This window comes from Pituophis catenifer, unplaced genomic scaffold (assembly GCF_029215685.1).
Source record: "Pituophis catenifer annectens isolate HBS135680 unplaced genomic scaffold, rPitCat1.0.hap2 SCAF_1, whole genome shotgun sequence".
Classification (NCBI taxonomy): Eukaryota; Metazoa; Chordata; class Lepidosauria; order Squamata; family Colubridae; genus Pituophis; species Pituophis catenifer.
In genome coordinates, this window is record NW_027256881.1 from 204,212,452 (window position 1) to 204,226,510 (window position 14,059).

The window sequence follows — 14,059 nt, forward strand, 5'->3', positions numbered from 1 at the left end:
GCCACCTCTGGCACACGTGCCATAGGTTTGACATCTGGTCTTCAAGTTTCCGGGCTGTGGCATGCTCTCCAGTTTGGGCACTCGGTGCCGAAAAGGTTCGCCATCACTGGCCTATGCAGACCCATGTTCCAACTTCTGAGATCTTACAGAATTATTAACTTCCATGCATATCATACAATTAGGCACATTGTCTTTTAGATGGCAATATGATTTGCCCCATTTTATGACCTTTTTTACCACGGTTGTTAAATGAATCAGTGCAGTTGTTAAGTTAGTAGCATGTTGGTTCAGTGAATCTGGCTTTCCCATTGACTTTGCTTGTCAGAAGGTCACAAAGTGATCACATGACTCCAAGACACTGCAACCGTCATAAATATGAACCAGTTGCCAAACATCCAAATTTTGATCACGTGGATGCTACAATGGTCACAAGTGTGGAAAATGGTCATAAATCACTTTTTTTCAAAGTTACCTGTTGTAACTTTAAACTGTCACTAAACGAACTGTTGTAAGTTGAGGACTACCTGTAGTTCAAATGAGGTCAGATTGGGGCAGGATAGAATATAACAATTACTTCATGTAAGCTGGACTCTACAGTGTGTTAATGCATCTCAAGGTAGCATTTGCCTTTTTAGCAGATGCATTGCATTGCTATGTTTAATGCTTACTCATTGAGGACATCCAGATCCTTTATACACGTACTGCCACCAAACTAGATGGGCCCCTCCTCCCATACTTATGCATTTCATTTTTCTTATCCAGAGGCAGAACTATACATTTCTCCCTGCTAAATTCCATCTTTTTTAATTTCAACCTACCGTTAAAACCTGAGTAAATTTTTTCTAAAGCATTAGCTACTGAGAAGAGGAGGAAACTTAAAGGTAGTTCTCGTCACCTGCAGAGTGTATTTGCAACAAACACATGGTAGTGTCTATGCTGCCTTGGGACAGACATTCAGTTGGCAAATCTACAGTTTCTTGGTTTCTCTTCTTTTTAAAGATGGATATTGTATTTGCTGTTTTTCGATGTTCTGGGATTTTGCCAATCCTCCAGGAGTTCTCATACACAATCAAGAGTGGTTCTCCAATCATTTCCACTAGTTCCCTTAGGACTGTAGGATGTAATCCATCTGGCCTTGTCTGTCATAAGCTGCGGATCCCTCCTCCTCTCAGTGGCATAACAAGGACCATGTAAAGTTCCACTCCCTTTCTAAGAGAGGACATACAGTTTCTGCAATCCATAGTTCCAGAAGTTTCTGGAACCACTTTGTATTCTTCTTTGACTATGTGTCCTTCCCTTCCCTAATCCTTTCTTGTTTATGTCCCTTTTCCTCTTCAACATTTTAGAGAGTTCTGCCTATATCCATGCTGGCCTCTTTAGAGATCTTCTAATTTTACAGAAGTTATTTACAACTGTTTCTTTATATCTTGTTTCATGGGATTTTTCATCCTTCCTGGATCCTTTTTTCTTTCAGGATTTCAAGCCAATGAAATTAATCTCTCCTCCCTCACAGCTCATCAAAGTCTACTATTCATTACTATGCAGGTATGATGGTACTTTTTTCTTTTGGATATTATAAATTCAAAGATAACATGATCATTTTCTCACCAAGTGTTCATCACCATTCTTCAACCAATTCTTCCTCCTTGGTGAGGATAGCAAATGCTTTGTGCTTTTTGACCAAGTAATGAACAATAACAAACAGGATTTGTTGTTACTTCTAATTCTCAGCAGTTATATTCCCAGCAGAAGTCAATTCAAATTCCGTTCTCTGACATAGAAAAGCCTCATCCATATGGCCTGCTTGCCCGCACGCTCTGTTATAAATTCCCAAGTCTGACTGAAGGGAAAACCTGTGATATTTGGGTAAGAGGCCACTTCTATGCTAGGGTCTGGGTGTGATGTGAACCTCAAAGGAATTTCTTGTTGAGAAGTCTCTTGGCTCATGAATGAGAGGACTGATTGCAACAAACCAGTTTAATAAATGCCTGCCTATGCTTTGTGACCTTTCACAAAACAAAAAAAAGGCCATTTATGCCCATTAGAGGGTGAAAATTTGTTCCCACAATGTTGTCTTTTTTTAAATGGAATTTTTGGAGCCTGAAGTTTGAATCTTAGGTGCCTCTGATAGGAGGGTTAAATAAAAGTTAACAATTAAGAAGCAGAAAAAAACTAAAACATCAGTAAAGAATAATCTTTACTTTAAAGAAAAAAAGCTGTGAAGATCAAAAACAAACAGAAGGAAGGGTTGGCAGGACTGAGACATGGGAGGATGTGTATGTGAGCCTTCCCCTGAGCATTTTGTAAGCTCTTTCCATAAAATTCTAAATGGGCCTCACTTTGGGGATTCACACTTATCTGTGTGAATCAAAGAGATACCCTGAAGTGTATACATACAAACATTCATATTAGTCTATAATATTAACACACTATTTTAGATACATATTCTGTCTTACTTAACACAAAAAAATTAAACAAGCAATTCTTTGTTTTTACTGGTTCTTTACAGATAATTTCTTTAAGAAGCCTCTACAGCAGGGATGTCAAACTCACGGCCCACAGGCCGGATGCATCACACCCCGGCCACGCCCACGGCCAATTTAGCAAAAGGTTAAAAAGTCATGATACATCACATGACGATACTGTGACAATGCAAGTTTGACACTCCTGCTCTACTGCTAACCATATAATAATGAAGGGACACGTAAAAAAGCAAACTATTTCAATATGAATTTAATAAGAAATGATTATTGCTAATAGCTATCTGGATATTCTGTTCCAATTAAATAGAAGTTTTTCACTTTGTTTGGATTTTATTTTAAAACCAAAAGGAATCTTCTATTTACACAGGAAGACCTAATCCTGCTTTACTCCATGCAGAGCAGAGTTCAACATGTTTTTAAAAGTTGCAATAAAAATATTACAGATGTTAAAAGTGTGCAAGCAAATATTAATTTGATAAAATTATAAATGCATCAGATGAGCCTTTGAGCCCAATATCACCAATCCAGTAGCTTTAGTTACAAACTGAAGTATGTTGTCTAGCTAGCTGAAACCAAGCCCAAAATCAAAGGCACTTAAAAAAGGAAAACCAGTCAAGACTCTGTTTGCTGTACATGCTAAAATTGTGAGCATCCAAGTTTGGCAGTGGGGCTGGCTGGGTTCAGTGTCAATCCAGTATAAGCAGGCATATTGTATATACTAACCTTTTTTGGTTTCCATTTTACACAAAGATGCAATAAATATGGTTCTTTATATGGGGAAAAGGGGTCTCTTTTTTAAACCTATGAACAGATGTAATGAGCATTTGGAACAACCTTGAGGAACAGGAAGAAGAACTGGAACCAAAATAATAGATAAAAGAAATCTGAGTCGAGGCCAGAACTGTAGCTTGAGAAGGCACTGCAGACAAGAAACTCCTCAGTTCCCATGAAGATAAAGGGAGGAAGGGGAGGGAGGTGTATTCAGACTGGCAAGATTTTGTTACAATAGCTCTATGATAAAAGTGACCTCCATGACTTTCCTAATCTGGTCTACCCTGAAGGAATGATAACAGGCTGTGGAAAAACGAGAGGAGACAAGTTACCTGGCCATGTCCCATGCTTGAAGAGGCAGTCAGGGCCTGCTGAAGAGCCTGCTTCTTTGACAGGGAGCTTTGCTGGTGAGGCGAAGTTTGCCAATCTATGCTGAGCATGTATTCGAGAATATCAGAGTGACCTCTTAGAGCACTATGAACCAAAGCGCATTGTCCCTTTTTGTCCAAGTGATCAATCTATTTTAAAGGGAGGAGAAGATGCATCAAGCAAAAAAATAATCAAAATAACAAACTAATAATCCAGTACTGGATCAGGAGAAGGACCCCCAAGACCTTTAGGGCTGTGGTTTTGGCATCCCACATATTACAAAACAAACATAGTCTCTTCTCACTCTCACAATTTTATTGTAAGGCCAATTTTTAAAAAGAGTTATTAGAAGGCCTGATAATATGTTTCAAACAAAATGATTTTTCCCTTTCCCAAATGATTTCAATATAGTAACTGGGTTAATTATAAACTGGTAGTTGCTTTTCAGCCACAAAAGATCGGCCAAAGTACGTGCAAAAGACAAAAATCCTATCACAGGATTTCTTGGCAACCTATCAGTCACCAAACATTACAGCGTGCCAAGAATTATTTACTAGCCAATGTTTCTTTCATAGTATCAACAACATGAAACAGTGTGTGGTAGATCAAAGCAATAATAATAAAGAGGTAATCTAATTTCTTGACTATACGCTGATGCTTTAGGAAGCTTAGAAGAAAAAAGAAATGGCAATGGTAACAGCACTATAAAATGACACTTAGTTGGAGGGAGGAGGCAACCTGTTAATTAGTAATTATTTCTCCTGACTCAAAAGAACCTTGCAGAAAGGGAGAGATGAGATCAAAGCTATGGCAAGCTCAAAATCCCACAAAAATAGCACTGGAGTGTCATGCTATAAACTTTGGGGCATGTTTGCAATGTCAAAACACATAGAAAAAGGATGGGGTTTATGTAGCTGTCAGGGGTCCAAGTAATAATCCCGTATCAAGCAAAACTCCAAGGCAGGTGAAGACCTCAAGGAACAGCTTTATTGGAAATATCATATTGGCACAGATCTGGTGAAAACCGACTCTAAAAGTTCCTGTAGTTTTCACCCAATTAAAAGTGAAGGTTTGTCACTTTCCCCAAACCCTCAGTCACATGGTCCAATCAGCATACAGTCCTGTTGCTAAATGACCTCAGTCTCCTCCTTCTGAACACCTGCGGGACTGTCCTTGGTTCCCATGGGGAAGCATTTTGTTTTGGCTACAGCACCTCAGCTATCTCTATTTCCCCCTCCCTATTCCTCAGCTCCAGTATGTGTCAGCACTGAAGCGGAAAAATGAACATGGCCTCAGTTCAGCCAACTTCAGGGTTGACAGTAGCGATGCTGTTCTTGTAAGCATGACCCTTCTTGCTCTCCATAGAGCCACTGGGTCAGGCTGATTTTGTAGCATGCATAAGTACACGTCAATATTCTATCTCTCAAATTTCTGGAAGGCACAAGCTTCTTCTAATAATCTGACAGCACACGTCTCAATTGGAGCTCTTTCCCCCGTTCATTTATTTTTCTTCTTCTTGCAAAGTATCTACTCTTCCTCAAGGATTCTGCTAATGCTTCCATTTAATTATTTAATTACTTATATTACCATTTTAACCATTCCTTGGTACATAATTCTGAAATAATACAAATACCTATCACCAATTCTTAAGATACGCTAAATGTTAGAAAAGTAAGGCCATATGTAGTTGCATCATGTGGCTTTTAACTTAAATTTTCTCCAAGCAATTTTGTGCAAACTTGAGCAGGACATCAGTTAACTGTTTTATACATAATTTTTCCACGTTTAATTGACAGAAAGCATATCTTGATGGAGCACGCTCTGCTTATCAACAACATCGCTACAACTAAAGCACCATGGAGTAGAAGATAAGTCTAATTGCTATTGTTATTGCTTCAATTCCAAACATGCAAAGTCTCTTATGAAACTTACCTTTGCTCCTCTTTTGCTAAGAAGTGAAACTATGTGCATATGGCCTGCAGCTGCTGCACAGCAAAGTGAAGTCATCCCATTTTCAGATGCTCCATCAATCAAAGCCCCAAATTCTAGGAGGAGGAGGACCATTTCTTCATGCCCAAGGTGAGATTGCACGCACAATATTGGGGCATTGTTGAGGACTTCTGTCCTGTAATTTACATTTGCACCACCCAGAATCAGCAGACGACTCACCTAGGTTTTAAAAAAAATAAATCACCATCTCATTTTGATAATATCATTTTTGAAATTCATTTGATTCTGTGTTAAAGCAGGAAATTGAATCAGGTCACCTGAAGGTCATTCCTTTATTCTGTTAATAAAACATATATTTATCCTTTATTACTGTATAGGTATTCCTCAAATTATGATCACAATTGAGCCCAACATTTCTGTTGCTAAATGAGACAGTTGTTGTGAATTTTGCCCCATTTAACATCCTTTCTTGCCACTGTTGTTAAGTAAATCACTGCAGTTGTTAAATTATTAACACAGCTATTAAATGAATCTGGCTTCCCCATTGACTTTTGTTTGTCAGAAGGTCGCAAAAGGTGATCATATGAACCTGGGACACAGCAATCATCATAAGTGCCTGAATTTTGATCACCCGATCATGAGCACGCTTCAAGAGTCACACATGTGGAAAACAGTCATAAGTCACTTTTTTCGGTGACATTGTAACTTTGAACAGTCACTAAATGTTGTAAGTCGAGGACTACCGGTATAATTTAAATAAACACTGAGACGTTTACAACAATTAAAATGTATACAGAAAAAATGACAGTCCAAACCAATCAAAACTATAAGGCAGGTGCCAATCAATTTCAATAACTTAAAAGCTACAGGTTGAAATTTCACTATCATCCTTTATACTTTATAAAAATCAACCTTAAAAGGAAAGCAAGGGTATCATTGTTGTGAGGAATAAAAATTATTAGTTGCTCCATCTGTTTTTTTAAGATGAAGATATTCTGCACAGCCTGCTTTTCTCTTCCTATGTTTTTCCCAAAAAACCTTCTAATTGGGACAAAGAAGAATTATGTAAGCCCAGGTGGCAGGATGTTTCATGTGCAAAAGGAATAAGAATGATTGGGTAAGCTGTTTATACAAAGACACACAGTCCACAGTCATATTTATAGGCTATTGTGCCTTAAATTATTCACTTCACAAGTGCAGTATCTCCTGTCTAGATGGCACTTTTATAATCTACAGCAACTAACTGATGTTTCTTTGTGCCTACCCAGCATAAAGTTTAATATAATCTATACACGTAGTCCTCAATCTATGACCACAACTGAGCCCAAAATTTATGTTGCTAAGTGAGATAGTTGTTAAGTTAATCTTGCTCCATTTTACGACCTTTCTTGCCACAGTTGTTAAGCAAATCACTGGAGTTGTTAAGTTAGTAATACAGATGTTAAATGAAACTCGCTTGCCCATTGACTTTGCTCGTCAGAAGGTCGCAAAAGGTAATCACACCATCCCGGGACACTGCACCCGTCATAAATATGAACCAGTTGCCAAGTATTCAAATTCTGATCACGTGACCATGGAATGCTGCAACGGTTGTGAGTGTGAAAAATGGTCATAAGTCTCTTTTTTCAGTGATGTAACTTTGAACAGTCACTAAATAAACAGTGGTAAGTCGAGAACTACCTGCACATATTAAACAGAGCCAATTTTGTGCAGTGATCAAGGCATCAGGTTAGAAATCAGGAGAATGGGAGTTCTAGTCCTGACTTGGGCACAAAGCCAGCTGACTGACCTTGGGCTAGTCACTTTGCCTGAGCCCTAGGAAGGAGACAATGGCAAACCATTTCTGAAAAACCTTGCCAAGAAGACTGCAGAGACCTGTCCAGGAAGTCTCCAAGAATCAGACATGATTGAACGGAAGAAAAAGGAGCATATTAGAGCATTTTCTGTACAACAGAACCAGAGAGACCAATGGTCTCCCAACATGTTTTAGTAATATCTTAATGTAATATTTATCTGGGACTGCTGCAGTCACAGACTTTAATTGACTCAGTATGATTTTCCACTTAAACATTGCTCTGGAGTAAGCTAATAAACATTATTATGGCAATTCACTGGCAATTTACTCAGTATAACTGCTGCCATTATTACCATAAATTTAGATTCCTACAGGTTACGGTTCCTAAGTACAATTGCAAGCTGAGTTGCACTGAATTCTATGTCTCACTACTAAACAATTACAATGTTATAATTCTTAAAATTATAAATACGACACACAGACACTTCTAGTCCTCTAATGGTAGTGTATCAGGCCAAATGATACTAATGAGGACATTTGATTTGATTAATCTGAAGTATGATTACATTCAGTAGAATCCAAATTAGTTGGGGCTAAATTCAGCTAGTCCAGTGTGGATGACTTTGATATAAATCAAGAATCAGTTTATTCAAGTAATGTGCATTCATAATGTAGAAGATAGAACCCTATATACATGCTAGAGAATTTGGCTACCTTAACTTGTCTAGCCTTAACATTTGTAGAAGCAATTACTTCATCTAGCTTTCTTCCACTGCAGTTTTTCTCCTGATATGGGGATTTTTTTCCAATTAATTCTGCAAAAGCTGATAGCCAAATATCACCTCAGAATCTCAGCATATTTTTGTAATAGCACATGCTTTCTTTCATAAAATTGGTTGCTTTTTCTGCCCTTACTCTCATTGGTTCAGTTTGCCATCCAAACTAGTAACTTTTCAAAAACAACCTCAATTGAGCTAGAGGTTGGATGCAATGGCTGAAAGGGCACCTTTCAACTTTATGATTTGAAGACTGATGGAATATTCCTGTATTTCTCTTCATACTGGAACAAATTCTCAACACATTTAAAACCTACTATTATTTCCAAATTCTATTTTTTTAAAAAAGAAAGATGTTTCCCCCCCATACCAACTACCAAATCTTTATTGTTATTATTTTTAAAATCAGAACACAAATTGGAAATATAACCAATAATTTATTTTCTTACCTTTACATTTGGTGTGTAGAGATTTCTCAAAGATGCAAGTGCTGCTGACAAACTATCAGTGCTGTAGCCAATCCACAGGGCCTGAAGGTGACTGGAAGAAATGCCCATTTTTCTACTCAGTCCCTGGCAAGACACAATGAACGCTGATGATAACAAAAACGGAAACAACAGAATTGCAGGGAGGGGAAACTACAGAAAGAAGCCTTGAATGTTCCTTGACATTATAATAATAATTTAAAAAGCCCTCATGGACTAAATTCTCACAGTTCAGGGTGGTTATCATAGTAGCTTGTCAGGTATAAAAATATACTTAAGGTGCATAATCTTTTAAAGCACATATAGCCACTCTGCATCCTAAATGCCTTAGGATCTGTCCCTGCTGCCTGATGCGGGTTCCTTGTGCCACTGCATGGATATAGCAACAGGCAGCAGTGCTTTCTCCCTGCCTGAAGGGGAATTTTTTTTTTTTACCTTCTCTTTTTTTCTGAGCTGTAACATAAAGAAAACTAGAATGTGATGGAGTGCCCGGAAGGGAGACAGACATGTAACTATGTGTGTTTGCATAGATACAGATGCAGCTCTTGGAACAAAAAGGATTGCCCATCCAATTTAAAAGTCCCTGAATGGTATCAAAATGGTCTGTCCACTCCTGAAGCTCACCCTGCATCCAGAAATTTGCCAACCGTTGCCCTAGTACCAATATCCCTTTCTGGGACAAATGGTTGAGAGAATGCTATAGGTGTAACTCTAGTCTTTTCCCCCAAGTATCTTAAGCTTTTTCAATTTCAGTTCCAGTCTGGCTTTGGAGGGAAAATATCTGTCTTTCTAGTTATCTTACTATCTAATCAATTTATACAGACATCTTTCTCATATTTTATGATTCTGGTCAGTTTAGAATTAAAATATTAACAAAAACAAAAATCTAAAAAATAAAGCAACCATACAAACAAGCATTAAAAACAATAAAAACAATTACAAAACCCATACAGTATAACTACAGGTCATCCTGTCAGAAAACCATACAGGAGACAGAGGAAGTGCAATTTCAGGACATTTTGATGCTGTCAATTATGATATCCTCCTATATTGTCTTGAGAAATTTACAGCTATGAATTATATAGTTACGTGATGGGGGTAAGGGTTTCTGATCCTGGTTTGGAGAGATGGATTCAGAAAGTAGTATCTGAGGAGTACACCTCTGGCCATGGATAGTTACTGGCATGATTTTGATCCTACCGGCGTTTAGCATCAAGATAAAGCCCTACAGCTGACTGTCATCAATAGGAGTTAGCAAAGGCTAGAGATGTTACGGGATCTGCAACCAGCATCTACTGGATGAGGTGGATGAAGGTCAATAAACTGAAACAAGACAGACAGGCACTTTGTGGATGGATAGTTTCTAAGTATTGGAATTGGGATGCTGCCACATTTGATGTATTTAGATTCTTCCAGAAGAACAGACGGATGATTTGGAAACATTCCTAGAGCGATCAAGAATATGGGAGGTCTATGAATAACTACCCTGTTTCCCCCAAAATAAGACATCCCCTGATAATAAATCCAATCGGGCTTTTGAGCGGTAGAAGACCCTACTGTAAACTTCAGCGGGTATTCCAATTATGCTTTTCCTAGACAGAAGCAGTCTAACTATTAATATTCAGACACTGATAAATTCAGATTTATTAGATTACTTTAATGCATTTTTGATAGGACTACTCCAAGTTATTTTCAAAAGGGGAGCTTGGTTAGGATGTAGGTTGCTCAGGGGTGTCTGTCTTGGTGCGAAGAAACTGCCCTGGCTGCCAATTATATGCTGGGGTAGGTTCAAAGCTCTAAACAACCTAAGATCAGGGTAGCCAAGGGATCATCTTCATTGTTATAAGCTGATCCTATTTCTGAGATCATTAGAGGAGGACTTAATGCATGTACCCAGAAAAACTAGGAACTGTTCAGTGGCCTTCTGTTAATAGTCTTCTGTTTAGTGATATTTAAAGGTTTTCTCTCTTTTGCCTCTGTTCTGGAACGCTCAAATCACTGAAATTCCAAAGCACCTAATATTATATCTTAATGTTGCACTTGAAAATCGGTATCTTAAACCAAGCCATCTCTATTTGACTGTTCAAGTAATGGCTTTTGTTTCTGTATTTGTTTCCCTTTCTCTGTTTTTTTTTTTAAATTGGATGTTTTGTATTTCATAAATTGTTTTGGAATGGTTTTGTACATGAAGCAAGTAACAATAATAAAGAACAACGATTATTATGTACAACAATGTGAAATCATAGCTGCCAGTTCTTTAGTGATGTTGGCCTCCAATTCTAAGCACCAAGAATGTTGTAATGTAAGGCATTGTGACAGAAATACCTAACAAAGAATAAGCCAAAAAGGCAGATTAAATGGCAGAATAAAATATATCTCTTACCTTAAAAATGTGCGCTTTAAGAATGTGATGCCCGAGTTCCATTGTTTGCTGACGGTTAAGTTTGCCTTCCTGACGTGAAAAGAGGAATGCAAGAAGAGCGTGTCCATTCCTAAATGCAACAATAAAAAGAATGGAGACAAATTTAAAATAGTTCCTAATAAATCCCCTCGGAATATCTCAAGTGACAAATTTTCATTCTCGCTTTTCTCTGCCTACAGTTTAAATTTCAAAATATATTAAACTTAGGAAGTAAAAAAGCTATTAGTACTACAGTTAGTCCTTGACTTATAAGCACAATTGAACCTAGAATTTTGGTTGTTAAGTTGCTGCACCTGTAAATCGAGTCACCACATGACCAGATTCGATTTTATGACCATTTTATGAAAGTCATTAAGTGAGATACAGCCATTAGTAAGTAAATCACATGGTTGTAAGTCCTCATTCAGCTTATCCAATGGACTTTTTTTTGCCTGCACCTGAAGGCAGGACAAGAAACAATAGAAGGAAACTAATCAAGAAGAGAAGCAATCTAAAGCCAAGGAGAAATTTCCTGACAGTTAGAACAATTAATCAGTGGAACAACTTGCCTGCAGAAGTTGTGAATGCTCCAACACTGGAAGTTTTTAAGAAGAGATTGGGGAATCATTTGTCTGAAATGGTATAGGGTTTCCTGCCTGGGCAGGGGATTGGACTAGAAGACCTCCAAGGTCCCTTCCAACTCTGTTATTCGGTTATTTGTACATCATTCTGAAACTAAACTAGTTCTTTTTAGGAAGAAAACATATTGTATTTATAATACCTGTACAAATTAAGTATAAATATGCATGATTGCAAAGTTGTGCAAACTCCACTGTCAATTCCCTGTGCAATATTCAAACAGTAAGCAGATATACAAATATTTTGGGTTTTTTCCTGATCATAATAAAACTATGACAATATAAGTCAACATTAAATCTTCAAAAAAAATGTATTTCAATGGATTAATATTTTATGCATGTTAAGAGATTAAAAGAAACAAAAAGGTAATCACTTATTTGAACTCAACTCTTAGTGACCTCATGGGCTTATCCATATTATATTCTTCAAATAATACAGAAAGCTTTTTTTTTTGCTAACTTCTCAGTCTAGCCTCAGAATTTCCTCTCAATGAAGGACTAAGGATTAGTTTTCAAGATCAATCAAAATATATACCGCCTACATAAAAATAATAATAAATAAGAATTATCAAATAATGCAGTATAATTTAATTTAATTTATTAAATTTATATGCCGCCCATCTTGCAGTTTGGGGCAACTCTGTAATACTCGTTACAATGATAAGAGAAAGCAAGGCTTCAATGGACACTCTTAGCATTTTGTGAGATGGGTGAGGGCCGCAAAATGGATGAGGCCACATCATATATACAGGTAGTCCTCGACTTACAACATTTACTGTAAGTTTCAATTACTGACCATTCAAAGTTACAACAAGCAGTGCAAGAAGTGACTTATGACCATTTTTCACACTTACGACCACTGCAGCATCCCCATGGTCACGTGACAAAATTTCAGATGCTTAGTAACTGGTTCCTATGTATGATGGTTGCAATGTCCCGAGGTCATATGAATAGCTTTTGCAACCTTCTGACAAGCGAATTCAATGGGGAAGCCAGGTTCACTTAACAACCATGTTACTAACTTAACAACTGCCAATAATTTGCTTAACAATTGTGGCAAGAAAAGTCAAAAAATGGGGCGAAACTCACTTAACAAATGTTTCACTTAGCAACATAATTTTGGGCTCAATTGTGGTCATAAATTGAGGATTACCTGAACAGCACAACTGGGGGAGGGGCAGGGGAAGTGATTTTAGAAATCTTCCTGAGTCAACTGTGTCTATCTAGGATATTTTTATATGTGTGTGGTTACATATTTTCCTTTGTCCTTCAAAATAGGAGGAAAACATGTCTCCAGGTTTGGGGAATCATCAGACAGGCTTCCTGGGCCACAAGAAGATAACTCTGGGTTTACTGAAGACTTGGGGCTGCAAGTTGCCCACCCTTGACTAGCACAACCTGTCTATCACAAGGTGATTGTGATAAATGCCTCTTTGTTCTGAACTGAAAGATACCTTGGAGAAAATTATTTTAGTGGTATTTAATGGGTTTCACATATGTAACTGAACTTTCACTTTTTTATTTTGAACAATACTCTCCCTCAAAGTCACATCACAGTGTTTTCAAAGTACGCCTGGGTTTCAGGTGCACCTTACTGTAATTTTTGTGGCATGAAAAACTCATCTAAAGACCTGTTAGAGCCTCAGTCAGTGTTACATTTGTGTCATTAAGAAAGCCTCAAAGGACAGCCATGCTCAGCACTAAATCCCCAATTTTGCATACTGAAATGCTCGGAGCTAGGAAAGAGAATTGTTAGAGCTGCTGCAGCGCCGGGACTAGCATGCAAATGATACATCTGCTTAGCAAAATAGACCTGATGAAGTACATTTCTCCAGGAGCCAACATGCTCATTCATTCTCCTTCATTAATTTTTGAACTGCTTCTAAATTTAGAGCACCAAGCAGCAGGGACCCATAAATCTTAGATAGCTGAACTTTTTTTTTCTTCCAAATAATATGAATGTTACTGTAGACATCAATAATTTCATTACAGACCGTACCCAAATTTATTGATAGGATTTGCAAATGACAACTGGGGCGGAAAAATACTTATCAGTGCCCCAAATTCAAAAACTTAATAGATTCCTCCAATGGGCTCCCTCCTACCATATTATTCTATATGATGGGCAGCTATATACGGTAAATGTTTGAAATAAATAAAATAAATATTCCGTCTGTCGAAGTATCTATAATCTCTGCAAATCTGAGAAAGCATTGTCTGAAAGTGTACAAGAATAATTTGGTAAAGGATTTTCAATGCTGGACAGTCAGACTAACTAGCATTACAGCAAATGAGAGCACCATTCTCCCTGTTACTAAATTTTAAAATGCAGAATCTAATAATTAATAATTCATTCCTTAACAATTGTAGGACCTCTACTTTTGGATATGC

The 14,059-nt window shown here is 37.6% G+C and overlaps 1 protein-coding gene across 2 annotated transcripts in view; it reads right to left on the reverse strand.

Annotated features, from left to right (window-relative positions):
* TANC1 (tetratricopeptide repeat, ankyrin repeat and coiled-coil containing 1) overlaps positions 1-14,059 on the reverse strand; it is a 157,760-nt gene that overhangs the window by 18,377 nt on the left and 125,324 nt on the right. For both annotated transcript variants that reach the window (XM_070940590.1, XM_070940503.1), the window contains 4 exons: positions 11,013-11,121; positions 8,594-8,716; positions 5,556-5,792; positions 3,587-3,772 (listed from right to left, as the gene is read on the reverse strand). In XM_070940590.1, the coding sequence (XP_070796691.1) occupies positions 3,587-3,772; positions 5,556-5,792; positions 8,594-8,716; positions 11,013-11,121 (655 nt within the window). The remainder of the gene's footprint in view (positions 1-3,586; positions 3,773-5,555; positions 5,793-8,593; positions 8,717-11,012; positions 11,122-14,059) is intronic.